The 15,719-nt window shown below is 32.1% G+C and overlaps 1 protein-coding gene across 1 annotated transcript in view; it reads right to left on the bottom strand.

Moving 5' to 3' along the window:
• Nucleotides 1–15,719, bottom strand: part of LOC129219783 (mitochondrial carnitine/acylcarnitine carrier protein-like) — a 60,155-nt gene that overhangs the window by 34,140 nt on the left and 10,296 nt on the right. Inside the window, exons 4-5 of the mRNA XM_054854083.1 lie at nucleotides 14,322–14,412; nucleotides 11,258–11,384 (exon numbers count right to left, since the gene is read on the bottom strand). Of these exons, the coding sequence (XP_054710058.1) occupies nucleotides 11,258–11,384; nucleotides 14,322–14,412 (218 nt within the window). The remainder of the gene's footprint in view (nucleotides 1–11,257; nucleotides 11,385–14,321; nucleotides 14,413–15,719) is intronic.

Here is a 15,719-nt window from a genome sequence, read left to right as displayed (position 1 = left end):
TCAAACAACGAAATTTTTAGGGGTGAATCTCATTGGTCTAAAAGTGTCTATTACTGATTTATATATATAAAAAAAAAAAACAAGAGTTTAATATTTCAAAGTGTACTATCCAAAGTTTTATTCCAAATAATTTAGTGACCTTTGGGTATGGTCACTTGTAAATGAAAGGGACGACCATTATGACATCACTTTTTAATATTTATATACATGTAATCAACAAATTATAAATTTTGTGCTTATATAATAAAATGTAACATAAAAGACTTTTTTTTTGGTTGTTTGTTTTTAACGACATGTTACTACAAACTAATTTAACTAATGCATGTTTAATAACACAATTAGGATTCCCTCACCCTGCCCCCCCCCCTCCCAAAAAAAAAGTTACACCTAATGTCACAAAAAATTCCTTACCAAAACATTATTTAAATTATAAAGTTTTTTTTTTACAAACCTAAAATGAAGCGTAGCACTAAAGTGAGTTTTTATTTTCATTAACAGTAATAGGAGTACATGAAATACACCGCCAGCTCAGTCATTTCCAGCCGAGGACTGCAGTTTCGTGCATATTAGCACTCATCAGCCTAGCATAGGAAAGTGACTGAGCTGGAGATAGAAAACCTCTTAAGCAAGCCAAGAGTGCCTAACAAACTGGTAGCTAATATAGACTTAGCGCAGACCAGACAAGTGACCGAAGCAATTGTTCAGTTCAACTCGAGGATTGAAGGCAAGGCATGGTATATTCAGTAAATTAGTGTATTTCATGTATTTCTGCTTTAGCCCTGGCTATTGGGCGTAATTGGCCTTCTATCCTCGAGTTGAACCGAGCCATTGCTTCGGTCACACGTCTGGTCTGCGCTAATTCTACATTAGCTACCAGTTTGTTAGGCACTCTTGGCTTGCTTAAGAGGTTTTCCATCTCCAGCTCAGTCACTTTCCTATGCCGGGCTGATGAGTGCTAATAAGCACGAAACTGCAGTCCTCGGCTGGAAATGACTGAGCTGGCGGTGTATTTCAGGTATTTCTGCCTTAGCCCTGGCTATTGGGCAGTAATTTACTGAGTAATAGGAGTATAACATTCCTGATAAACAAAGGGCAGACCTTTCCCCAGGCTTGGGCAGGAGGGCACCATGCCCAACTTGCCCTTTGATTCTTAGGACACGCCCAACTTGCTGTTTTATCGTTTTATCAGTAAAATGGCGCCCTGATTGCCTTTTTGCTCATGAACTGGCACCCTTCGGATTTAAGATTGTTTTACTAGGAAAAGGAAGGGAGCCAGTGTCTCCTCCCCTTGTTTTCCTACAATGACTTTCTTTTAAGTGAAAATAGTGAACATCCGCCCCTCCCCTTCTCCTCCCAGCTTGGATTGCCATTGAGCTGACAATTAGAAAAGCATGTCTTCCATTATCAGTTACCACAAGGAATAAAAAGTGGCCTGGGCATTGTAGAGACTAAACAATGTTCTTCTAAGGGCTTTTCACTTTGGGAACACTACTGATAAGCCACTGCTGAATTCCCAGAATCACTTCTTTACTCCTTGCCTCTGGGTTTTCATCCCCTTTTATTCAATAATGGGAGGTTGTTTACAATAGTTTCCAGCGAAGAATACTGGCTGTCATCCTTCCTCCTTATCGCTTCATGACAAGGGAAGTCTTTATCCAATCGACATGAGTTTTAATATAATTCTAACTTTTCTCTCCTAGCCAGATAAACCTTAAGTTAGCGCTGCATTCTTTCATTCAAATTCATGTTTTTGATAGTGCTTTTCCATTTTGAATTAGAATTAAGCAGGTGCAGTGGAGCTCCACAAGTTGAATGACCTAAAATCCGCAAACGTCCAAAATCCGCGTCATTTTTTACCTTTTTTTTGTGCTACGAGTTTAATTTTAATTTTATGTTTATTTCAGTCTGAAAAATCTAAATCGCGATTATTTTCTGAAACAGTTGATTATTTGCTGAAACAGTTGTTTTAGCGGATAATTTGTGGAAAATACGTTCTGTTTGATTATTATACATTATACGCACACCAAACATTTTTTGGTCAAAAAATATGTTTGTATTTTTGCTCAATTTTCTTCATATTGTGTACTACTGAAAAAATAAGAAATATCGAAAACCGAAAGCAGTTGCTAAAAGGTTGCTGCAGATTAACAGCAAAACGTTAATATTTCGCAGGACACTTAGCATCAAAGAAACGCAAAAATATAACAAAAATACAAAGAACCACATTTGCCATGTAAAAGTCAAATGTTGATGATTTTGGACATTTCAATTGAAAACAAATCACTTAACTATTGAAAATAAATATCAAGTGCTTTCAAACTGGTGCTGTTTATTGGTGTTTATTTTCTTATGTCGGTGGTTAACTCCAAGAGCAGTTATTACTTTTGGATTTAAAAGTCTTTTAAGTTACAGCTATATAGCTGAAAGAATTAGTTATCATATTTTTTTAAAAATTATTATAAACCATTCAAATGTCCTATCTGTATAAAACGTTTTCTTTGCTTCGGTTCGCAACAGACTTGGAATGAAAGCATTTAAAGTGTGTTTTGCTCCCACTGAGGCACTATTATCTTTAAATTGGAGTAAAAAGTCATGTGATGTGTGCGGAAGTCAGCTCATTAAAAAACAGCACCCTTCTCTTTTTTAATCCTCCGGGAAGCTCTGCAAATGGAAACACAACACGGATAAAATTATTTTTAAAGAAAAAAAAATACAGTCGGACCTCCATATATTGAACTTCCACATATCAAAATTTTCTATATATCGAAATTCCAGTACGTTTCCATGTTCATTACATAGAAAAATTGTTTCTACATATCGAAAAAATCTCTATATATCAAAGTTTTTCTCGAGACATTCGTAGATTTTTTTTTCCACTTTAGACTGTTTGTCTCATGAAAAATGAAGGTTAGGAGAGAATATTATGTTCACTAAAGGTTGCTATGAAAGTGATATGGAATCTGGGGCTGAGAGGTGTGTAGATAGGTCGTTGTTCCGTTCTGGAGTTCTTAAATTCTGTCAAGTTCATTTCAAATCTTATTACCAGTAACACTGTAAAATCAGTTTCAAGTTATCCCTTTTGTCTGTTGATTATCATTTTTAGTGTTTTAACTTCAGTAAAAATCATTCAGGTTAAGTAGATTGTGGTTTTTTTCTTTTTCTCTCGATCACATTGTCAAAAAGAAAATACCCTAATGTTGCGGATCAAGTTGAATTGACGAAAAATGAAGATGTGTGAAGATGCAAAAGTGTCTGTTAAATTTTTAATTCTTAACTTTTAATTTGGTGCTCGTATAAATTAGAAATTGGGTTTCATACACGAAAATTAGCTTTAACTTTAATGTTTTAGGAGATTTTTATAATAAAAACAGATTGTTTCTATATATCGAATTTTTTTCCGGCAATTTGCTACTTCGATATATGGAGGTCTGACTGTATTAATATTGTACAGCAAAACAAAATACTAAATTAAGCATAACAATAGTAGCAATTTGAGTTAGAGGAAGTCTTTTAAAATTGTCATCCCTCAGTATTTGAGTTTTAATTTCAGCATTAATTCTAAATTTCAGTTCATTCAGATACAAAAATCATTGATTAACCGTTTACCCGCCAATGTTCCAAAAATGGAACATCATATTTAACTGAAAATTTTCCCAAGAAATAACGTTAAAATAAAAAAGTTTTTTTTAACACAGTTTAATCTTATTTCAAAGTAATTTTTGATTTCCTAATTAATTGTTTATATATTTTCAATTATTTATTGCGATTTTTCAAAGATGGGTGTTTTTTTAGCTTTTTGCAACTTTTTCTTATAAAATTTACCAAAAATTGGCTTTTTCAGAAAATGTGATGATATTTATCATAGTTGTGAAAAATACTTCAATGTATGATTTTAAAATGCTTGTAGAAATGTACAATGATATTTCCAAAAGATGTACCCCTTCAAAATAGCATGTTCCAATTTTGGAACATTGGCGCTTTTAGGGAGTCAAATTTCCAAGAAGTAAATCGTTCGACTTCAAAGGGGAAATTTCATTTTTCGTAATATATGTTTCTTTTTTCTTCTCATTTTCAATGTACTCTGATGTAGGTGTTGGCAAAACCAAGTAAGTTTATGTTTTGACAGGATATGAAGTTTCGTTAGCAAAGAAAATAAAAACAGTCTGCTGTTTGACGGACTATATGGCTCCGCATCCACACCTGCTCGGACAGCTGCATTGTCACGTGATAATAAAAAATAATATTAGTGAGAGTTTTATTCTTCATATTTTAAATGCAGTTCAATAATTCGCTAGCTTTGTTTTCAAGCGAAACAAAATTCTGTTTGACGTATACCAACTGTTCATAACTGTTAAAAAATGTCTACAAGATTTCTTACTGTAGAACAAGCTGTGGCTTATTTAGAGACATTGTCAGATTTGGATTTGTCAGATGTAGATATATGCCAATTACCCCCTGATGAACCAGGCAATATCACTGAGGAAGAAGACATTCTAGAAGACGAGTTACAACCTATTACACCAATTGATGTATGTTTACAGGTGGACATTTTTTTCGCCAACTCTCGTGAAAATTTAACAAAAAAATCGGAGGAAGAACAAAGTCTGAAATCATTAGATAATAAAAGTAAAAAGCGAATGAAAACGGAAAAAAAGAAAAAGTTGGAATTATCAGGAAATAAAAGTAGAAAAAGAATGAAAATGGATTTAACTTGGGAGAAGAAAGCTAATTTTCCGAAACTGATTTCGTCAGAAAGTATTGAACCACTTCGACACGCATTTCCGAATATGGTGGATTTATCTCCAATTGATTTATTTTTTAAAATTTTACCTTTGCAGTATGTTGAACACTTAGCAAATATGACAAACTTGTATGCATTGCAAAAAGGAGAATCAATAGATGTTGACAGAGATGAAATCCTACAATTTTTTGGTTTGCTGCTATTGAGTGGGTACCATTCCGTTCCTTCTGAGGATATGTATTGGAGCAGTGCAGAAGATACATCTGTGCCAATTGTACCAACAATTATGCCTCAAAATCGTTTTCGAAAAATAAAAAACAACTTTCATTTGATGGACAACCATGAATTAAAACAAAATGACAAACTTGGAAAAGTATACCCTATTTACGAAGAATTGTGTAAAAACCTTCAACAATTTGGTGTATTTCATGAAAAATTGAGCATAGATGAATCTATAGTTCCCTACTACGGTCGACATTCATGTAAAATGTTTATTAGATGAAAACCAATAAGATTCGGCTTCAAAATTTGGATGCTGTGCTCTTCAAGTGGATACCCATATTCCATGGAGATTTATTCAGGCAAAAAAGAAGAATCCCCTGATGTGCAATTAGGATCCAGAGTTGTAAATGATCTATTATCAGTTTTGACTGACACGTCTAAGCATGAAGTATACTTTGATAACTTTTTTACATCATATGACTTAATTTCTCAGCTATCAAAAAAAGGTGTACGAGCAACAGGAACAATTCGTGAAAACCGAACTGGCCATTGTCCACTGAAATCCAAAAAAGCCCTTTCTAAAGAAGATCGTGGAAATTTTGACTATCTATCTGATGGAACAGTGTACATGTGCAGCTGGAATGATAATGCAGTGGTTACAGTAGCATCTAATTGTTATACACATGAGCCACTTGCATCTGTAAAACGTTACTCAAATGCGCAGAAATGCAAGATAGATGTGCCACAACCTCATCTTATCAAGAGATACAATGAAGGAATGGGGAGTGTGGACGTCTTAGATAAACTTTTAGGGAGCTACAGACCTCATTTGAGAAGTAAAAAATGGTGGTGGAATCTTTTTAGTAATGCTCTGAATATTTCAGTTGTAGCTAGTTGGTTACTTCATTGTGAGTTACACGAAGTCAAGATGAAGCATTTAGAGTTCCGAAGAGAAGTAACACTGACCTCCTAAGAAGAAAAGTACGATTGGAAAGTCATCCAGGGCCTCGTTGTCATTTACATAAACAATCAAGAATGTCTGACGGACATTATATTGTATCTGCATCCAAAGGACGTTGTGCGGTGTGCAAAAAAAATACTACTAAGAAATGTTTCCATTGCGACAAACGACTTCACCAACAATGCTTCCTTCCATATCATGGGCATTAGATATTTCTGTATTGGATTTTCTGAATTCTGGTATGTACATAAATGCAATTAAAAATATTATTTTTTCCGTAATAAAGTATGCTAAGATAAAAACCGCATTCAAAACCTCTTAGTTTAAAAAAAATCCCTGAAAAAAAAAATTCATGCAAAGCGCCAATGTTCCAAAAATGGAACACACTGAAAAACATAGTAAAAAATTTTTTTCTGGAAATTTTATTTTATTTCTGTATTTACTAGACATAAATAGACATAATTTCAAAAAGTTACTCAAATTTGATCTTCCGTCAATAGTTCGGCGGTTAAACGGTTAAAAAACATTTAGTTCTTAATTTTTTTCAGACATACGGTTTTTCAAATTCAAATGAACCCTTTTAAATGTAATTTATGAAGAGTAAAAAAAAAAAATTAGAAGGGTATTTTGATTCACATCCAACAAACACTTTTGTCACTTAAATGATTTAAGCAAGGAAAAAAAACTTTCTACAGCTACATGGACCAGGGCCGTCCGAAGAGCTGACGGCGAATGGGGCGAGAATTTCCTAGTGCCCACCCCCTCCCCCCATACACACAGAAAAATCAAGTTGGTTAAAACATCAGTGCATCATACGTGTGAACAGGTCATTCTTGCATTTTTTAAACATTAATAAACGAAACAATCAGAAGGCTAGGGATAATACTAATACAAATTAAAATGCAGGCAATGAATCTGTTTCCAATATTTATTATACATTAACACTCCAAAAACTTTTCAAAAAACAGAAATGTTTAAAATTTAAATATTTATCTTGTAAAATGTTACCCCACAATATAAAACAATTAAAACTGAATTAGTTACTCATATTGATCAAATTAAGAACACACACAAAAAAAAAATGTAGATTATAAATCGAAAGTGTGCTTATTGAAGTTTATTACATCAAAATTAAACTTTGATCCTGACACATCCAATTATTCTTTTCAAGAGCTTTTTGGTTTTACTTGCACCAACTTAATACCAGCTTTAATAACAAAGATGTCATTTTTTTGCATCAAACTTTTGGAAGTTTCAGAGGATAGCCCCCAAATACTCAACAACATTGAAAATCGTTTTGTTTTTGGAGCTTTAGTTTTGAAACATTACTGGCCTGAATATTACAAAATATGGTCTTACAATTGCATTTTTAAAACTTGAGTTTCAGAATATATTCGGGCAAGGGCCCGAACCCATACCGCCTTTCTTTAATATCACAAGCAATGGGTTTTTACAAAAATTTGAAGTGGAATAGCCTCTGAATATAAAACACTGCTTAAGTTTTTTGGACCATTATTTTGAAAAACTACTAGGGAAGGGCTTCAGATCCTCCTTCCCTTAAATGTTCAAAGTTTGTCTAAAATTACATTTTTGAAACTTCAATTTCGAAAACTTGCAGAGGGAGAAGGAACTGATTCTAATTTTTCTTTCAAACATGGTTTATAAGGCTTCAATTTTTAGAAATTGCTGCTGTGACATATACCTTTTCAGGGGTCTGGCCAGAGGATATTTGGGTCCGTTAACAGACCTTTCACAAAAGTCCGATCAACCAAAATGAACCTTTCACAAAATCCCGATCAACCAAAACGGACCCTTCGCAAAATAAGAACAGATAAACAAAAATGGATCTTTCACAGTTTTTATTGAAAGAGCAAATCTGAAAGCAAATTTACGCGTATTTCCGTGTATAAAACAGATAATTCTTGGAACCTTTTTTAAAGTCAAATTAGAGGGATCAGCTTATTCAAAATCTGCTAATTTTGCAAAGAAAAAAAAATTGGCACTCTTGTGATGCTCCTGCAAGCAATAAATAAGTGCTACTGCCAAATAAATATAATGCTTGTTGTTCGTTTCTTGGAAAGAAATTAACAGCTGAAAATAAGTTTGGTTTTAAATAATTTTGTTTGTTGGTTTTATCACAGTTAATTAGCAGCGTTGTTGTTGTAAACTTTTCTGAAAAGGCATTGGTAAGCAATATCTTCCCATTCATGATTTAATAAACAATAATAATAATAATAATCAGTTGGCTCTCTGTTTAACGATGCTTGCTCTATGCTCTATTTAACTACTTTTTCTATTTAAAGACCGTTTTTCACGGTCCCAAATGGTCCACTCTAGTTTTAAAAGCATTCTAATTAAGGACGATTTTGTGTGGTCCCTTGAAAGTCTTTAAACTGGGAGCCAACAGTATCAGCGAAATGAACTTAGAACTGCAAAGGGATAGTAAAGGTGGGGGAAAAAATATGATCGCTTCAGATAGGGCTACCAATTTCAAAATTATCGCCACTTAGCAACTGGTGTTAAACCTTTATAATGACTTGATTAGAAAATATTCTCATCATTTTACCAGCTTGTCAATATTTGCATTTTTACGTTGGGGTGCGATGTTTAACTATTATTTTGGGAGAAAATTATATGGGTTTGATTTTTCGATGCTAACAAGGATGATTAACTTTAAATGAACTGTTTTACTTACCCTCTTTTTTCTTTAGATGCCTACATTTTGAAAAAGGCAATTTTTTAACATCCGATATGAGAATAATATTTTGTTCTTTTTTAAAGCTAACTTTGCTATATCAGGATGAAAATAAATGAAAAGTCTCCTTATTTTTGTTAGAACATTCATTTCAAGTTTTTAAAGCAAAATTCCATTTTCAGTTATGAGTCAAATATTAAAATGCTGAATCGAATGTTTATTTATTTTTTTTTTCAACTGTGCCCACAGATATTAATGATATGTTAACCATAGGACTCTTAAAATGCAATTTTAAAATAATTTTATCAAAAGTATTTCTTTTACAAGTCTTTTTATACTTTTGATGCCTTCACTTTGAGAATTGCGATCTCTTTGCATCCGCTATGGGAATCCGATTTTTCGAATTTTTGACGTTTAATACGCTTTGCTAAGAGGTAAACGAATAAAATATCTTTTTATTTTTGTTAAAATCATGGAATTTATAAGTTTTAAACGAAATTCTGTACTTTTCAAGAGTGTCTGAGATCAAAAAGTTAAATGCTGAACCCTTGTTTGAATTTTATTTATTTTTGTTACAATTATTTTAAATACCATACAGAAACGTTTGTAGTATAATTTAACATAATGTAGAATGGTAAATAAATATTGATACTAGAAAGAGCGATGCCGCCCCCCCCCCTCCCCCACCAAATACTAGAAAAACACCCGAGAATGATATTCTCAACATAGAAGAGGCATTTTAAGTTTATATGATGTAATTTTGCCATCTCTAAATTCTAAAATTTTGATTCAACAAAATAATTTTTTTTCTTTTCTTTTTTTTTTGCAAATTCTTTGATTTTCACAAAATTAATTCATTTTTCACAAAAAACGGACCCTGTGAAAAATTCTGGACAGAGCCCTGCTTTTTTGCCCGCAGCATCTGCAAAGAAAGTAAAATTGCGTTTTTAATACTAAAAGTTTCACAATTTGACTGGACCCCCGCTTTCCTATCAGATCAGATTTTTTTTTCTTTTTTTTTTTTAATGTGGCCCATAAAACCTTTTTCAAGTTACATCATGGCAAGCAGGGGCAGAATTCCAAGAAATTTGGCGGGAACTAGACATAGGAGAAGTGCCTTTTGTTTGATTCTAAATAGTTATTTTCTCAGAATTTTTATCTACTTTAATGATGCAAAGGAAGCGAATGTTTTGGAGACTGGGAGAGAGGAAGATTTTTAGCACTGAGAAAAAATAGAGAATCATTTGTTGACCTAACAAATTGTGTCTAACTCCCGCAAGGAAGGTAAACACCAAGTTTAGCAGATGCCTTTCTATTTCACATTTCTGTAGCTATCAAGTGAATGAAATGTCAGAATTGAAGTTGAAAGGCTAAATCATTTTATTTATAAATCTAATAATTAACAATTGTAAATAAACTTTAACTTCGATAAATAGTATAAACAAGTATGAGGGATTTCAACACTACTCAAATCAATCTTCATGTTCCAAAAGAACATCTTTCCAAAAAACATTTGACACCCTAACATGAATTATTCTAAAATGTTTTTAAAAAATTTTAAGTCCCTAACTCTCATGGCCAAATCTTAAAAGCCATCTCCTAAGTGCAGGATGTTGCTTCAACGGCGAACAATCCTCTTAAAAATACGACTATCGTCAGTCGAAAATGAGAAACGCGGGCAGAAGAAGTGATTTCTTTCTCATTCCCCCGGTTTATATCATACAGCGCACTCAATGCACGTCACGCCGGATATGCGTACGTAAGAGCTCAAGTTGGATGTTTCCAGAACATTTGATTTGCCGCGGAGCTATCGGGAGATTACATCACCTCCGCTCGTGCTCTGACGTCACATCCTTCTTCCTGACGAAACACGTCGTTCGAAGTCGTTCCGATGTTTACACGTTGATTCTCCGAAACGCGATTTGAAACAAGCGTCCTTTAAGGGACAAGATTAACTGCCTTTTCATTATTAAAGAAATATAAGTGAGTAAAATCATTTACACCTAGTTTACACTTAGCTTTCAAAATGAATTGGTGAGAATATTTCTCAAATAGACATTTTTGGCTATCATCATTGCAATGATTCTCTATTTTGCAGGGTCTATGATTGTGCATCTATGATACACAAAATTAGGGGCGCTTTGCTGCGCCCTCATTTTGTGGTGCCCGAGGCGATTGTCCCACTTGATCCCCCCCCCCCCTTGGACGGCCCTGACCTGGACAAGAAATAATGAAATAGTTGCTTAAAGTAACATAAATTTTTTATCGTGTATGAACTTTGAGTTTTGAACTTTTAGCTCTCTATGAAACATTTTGGCAATGAAATGGAACTATGTGTATAAATAGATTATTATTAACAACTTTTGTAATTTAAATTTACACAAGCATTCGCCCACTGAAACTGAATCAAAGTTAATAAGATACTAAAAAATGAGGAAAAAAAACATCAATCTCAACACACAGGAAAATTGTCCTACAAATGTTCAACCTGCAATTATTACTAGAAAAGGTATTTACATGCTCAATGCATAAATTTTATAAATTTCTACATTGATTTTCAAAAAAAAAATCCATCATTTTGTTCAAAGCAGAATTTAAAAAATAATTTTATCAAATGTTTATATAGCTACTAACTTACCTCTAAGTAAAGTGGCAGCAGTTCCTTTATAAATACTTCTTATTCCTCCTTCTTTATATAATTTTTTGGCACAGTCAATTGGACCAGCATACTTTGCTTCGTGACTTGAAACGGTAGCTTGTTGAACCTATTTCAAAGTGTTAAAGATAGGTTTTATTACTGAAATAAACAAAACAAAATATATTTAACATTAGAAGAACAGTAATCCCTTGTTATATCACTCATTTGGATAGATAGCACCTGTATCCCCTGAAAAACTAAAGGTAAAGAACAAATAACTCTGCTTTAAATGTGAGTGCAATGAATTCAACATACAGAAGAACTCCAATTAAGTAAGAAAAACAATGTCAAAAAAAGCACAAATTTGCCAATAACAGCAGACACGTGTTTTGACGTTACAGGGAACGCTTTTTTCAATGCAAAAAGTAATGAGCTTATGGATGAAAAGACATCCGACAAAAGTCGGATACTAAACATGCTCTAAGCTGATAAAGCTAAACATGCTCTTTTTCTGAATCTTTAAGTTGCAGTTCAGTCAACAATTTTTAAAAGTCTTTTTACTGAATTACGCTGGAAACTTTTAATTCTCAAATTTGTATGTCAAAAGTTTTTTTGGGCAGCACTTCACATTTGCTCCCCAGGTTTGTCGGATATCTTTTCATCCATAAGCTCATTACTTTTTGCATTGAAATAGGTGTTCCCTCTAACGCCAAAACACGTGTCTGCTGTTATTGGCAAATTTGTGCTTTTTTTAAAGTTGTTTTTCTTACTTTACTGTTCAGCACAAAGGTATTTATTTATTTTAAGAACTCCAATTATCTGAATCATGTTTAATATGTACTGTACAATTAGTTAAATGGTGTAATAAAATTATTATACAATTTGCACACATTATTTATTAAGAAATAAACTATATTTAATCATATTTAATAAATCCATTTAAAAAAAAAGTTATTTATATATTTGTGCAACAAATTTTGGGTAATTTTTACTGTAAAAGTAATCAAATTTAACGAAACGAAACAGCTGTTGAGCATAATTAGCATCATTATATTTCTATTAACTTAAAAAGTAAGGGTTATTTTAATCATGGTAAAAAAATATTTTTAAATAGATAAATATAATGATAATTAATTAAATACAAGTACTGTCATTAGTTAGTTGCAAAGGACAACACCAAGTTAGGAAGATAAATTTAATAAAATAGTGAAGCACTATTTATACATTTTTTTAACATTTTTATCATTTATACGTTTTTTTAAATTGATAACTACAGAGTCCAATACATATTAACGTACACTGATTATACGTTTTTTCATTTATATGCTTTTTTTATGCAGTCCCTTCAACAACATATCAATGGTGCTTCACTGTATTGTACAGAGCACCTTGCACTAAAAAAAAAAAAGAAACACATAGATAAAATAAAGCTAAACAGGCTCTTTTTCTGAATCTTTATGTTACAGTTCAGTCAACAATATTTAAAAGTCTTTTTATTGAATTACACTGGAAACTTTTAAATCTCAAATTTGCATGTCAAAAGTTTTTTCGGCAGCACTTCACATCTGCACCACAGGTTTGTTTGGTTTTTTTTTTTTTTTTTGCAATGTACATTGCAATCTAATACATTTTATAAAATAGAAAAGATCTGTAGTATTGCATTTAATGATCTGACTGATTTCAAAATTGATTTATAAAACTAAGATTTAAGTTTTGTTTTTAATTTTAAACATGTTCAGAAACATTTTTCGTTAAACCACAAGAAGTTATGGTTAAAGTTCAATTAAACATTAAACTAAATGCAAAATGTAGTGAACAGAAACAAAAAAGTTCAGCTTTAAATTAATATTTATGTAATTTAAACCTAATAATTTTTTTAATGGTGGCAATTTCTTAGTTCATTATATGATATTTTAAACTTTAGACACATACATTTCCAATTTTTTGTATTTTAAAACAAACGTGCACTTTTTATGTGCTACAAAATGCACTAAAACCTAATGTAAACCAATATTCATGTTTATGTGCTACCATAAAAATAAATAAAAGCTTTTAAATAAACAAATAAATATATCAAATAATATCATTTGTATATTGCTGATTGCATGTGTGAAAACCTGAGATAAAAAAGGTCCTTCAACGAGAAGTCAATGTATGTATTTGTTACTGCTGGGTTATTCATTTTTAGTCAAGAATTTTTTGTTTACCAAAAAAGGTGGACAAAACTGAGTAAAGATATTGTAATGGATCCGGCGAGACTTCCAACTTTCTTGAAAGGACGACACAGTTCTTGATTAAAAGCACAGGAAATTTATTTCCACTATGTACAGGAAAGATCGTCAACAACTGCTAAATTAATCATCAGCAATTAAGCAAATATCACACAACACTGTAAACTCAACGGTAACACACGTATTTACTTCCAAATACGAAAACAACACAGTGAAATGCCTCGCAATAAACAGAGCTAATACACTCAGTACAAATTCTCAATCGAAACTGAACTTTTTATCCTGCGTAACGGCTTTTATACACACCGAAAGAGAACTCTCAAATATTCCACAAGTTTCCAAATGCTTCTCGAAAATAGTAGACCGTTATTTTATTTCTTCTTTTTATTCATTCACGAATCTTATCAATGAAAAATAGGGGGCCCATATACTTCAACCGAATGTATAGGGGCTGTATATTCATTACGGGAAACTATTTACAGGTTACGTTACTACAATAATTACTATTTACAGACTTTGTAACAATATTTTGTCCAAGGAGGTTTCCCCCCCCCCCAGTTCTTTTCAGGGTGGAAAAAACCAGCCACCCTGGTATAATTGATTCTTAAAATACAGCTAAGCTGTATATTCAATGTTATTGTTCTACAGTTACCAGTAAACATATTGACAATTCGCAATTAGTTTAGAAAGAAGGATAGCACACAAGAAGAAATCAAATAAATGCATACAAAAGGTTTATTTATTTTATTTTTTTTAATAATTCAAAATTAGAAGAAAAAAATGTTAATTGTATTAAAATTAAGAAAAAGTGTCTTTTAAAAAAGTTATATCACCTGTAAAAGGCACTTGATTCTTTCACCAGGTGTCATAATAGTTGTTGTAAAAATTCCAGAAAGCATACCAGCGTTAAACAACTGGATTAAACTAAAGAAAAAAAATCATGAATTTGGTTATTAAAACATATCATTAATGTAGTTAGTTTGTTTGACCATAACAATAAGAATCATAAAACATAATAATCTTAATATAATTCAGAACTAGCAAACCAGGGTTGGCCAGACTGGACCCAATTGAGTTGGACCCAATGGGTTTTTTTTTTTTTTTGAAAAAACCTATTTAAAAAATTCATTATTTTGCCTACTTTTGGGGTTTTTTTAAATTTTTTGAGATTTTTTTTAGAAAATTCAAATACTTTTACAAAAACTTCTTTTTTATTTGTTCTTCACCACAGAGAATGGACATAAAAATGAATTTTGAACTTTGATAGTATTTCTTAACTCTTAACAGCATTAAAAAATACTTCAAAGATTTTAAATAAATATATTTAACTTTTTTCTTTAACTGGTCAATAAATAACTCAAATTATCTAGACTAAGTCCTGTCATGTCTGATTTTCTCAATATTTGTAGATTATACAGAGGAAACTACGCTAGCTAAAAGGCTTTCATGTAAATTATTTTCTGCAAACCAACCCATCACAAATCTCATATAAAAAAGGTATATTTTTTAGAAATTAACAGACGATCAGACAGAAAACAGAATAGGATGTAGAGTATTTTCCTTTTCTTACGAAAAAGTTAAATATTTCTTACTCTGTACACAGAAATAAAAAACAGGCAACATAAAATTCAAAGAAATGTCTTGATTAAGCTGGAATTCAGTAAAAAGGGATTTAAACTACTGGAGGTTCTACAGTAGTTTTGCATAATAAAATGAAATACAATAAAGTAAAATGCAAAAAAAAAAAGTAGTAATAACAAATGAACAATAGATTTTATCACTCAAGAAATAACTCTGCCTCAACTGTTGGTAATCATGGAAACTAAAAAAGCTGTAACTTCATCATTCTTGGGTTTTGTCGTCTTTTTTACTTTTCTTCAGAAAACACTAAATTTTCCAGCTTTTTTTACCCCAAGACATTTTTGTGCTTTGTCCAGATATTTATGCTACAATATGCTACAAGTACCCCACATTTTAACTAAAAAAGACAAAAAACAAAAACAAAAAAAAACATTTCTTTTTTAAAAATGCCCAGCTTTAGTTGGGTTTTTTTCGGTTTTATTTAAAAAAATTCAAAAAACCCTGGGTCCATGGGCTTTTTAAAAAACCCGGGTTTTTGCCAACCCTGAAGCAAACATCATTATCATGCCAGTTTGTAAATAACGGTGTATCGCAAGCAGTTCTACAGTTCTAGCTATTGTGGCAACCTGTTGCGTCATCTGACGAGACCC

The sequence above is a fragment of the Uloborus diversus genome, chromosome 4, assembly GCF_026930045.1.
Source record: "Uloborus diversus isolate 005 chromosome 4, Udiv.v.3.1, whole genome shotgun sequence".
In the NCBI taxonomy this organism is placed as follows: Eukaryota; Metazoa; Arthropoda; class Arachnida; order Araneae; family Uloboridae; genus Uloborus; species Uloborus diversus.
The sequence above is the reverse complement of the archived record's forward strand: the minus strand, read 5'-3'. Positions and strand labels throughout refer to the sequence as shown.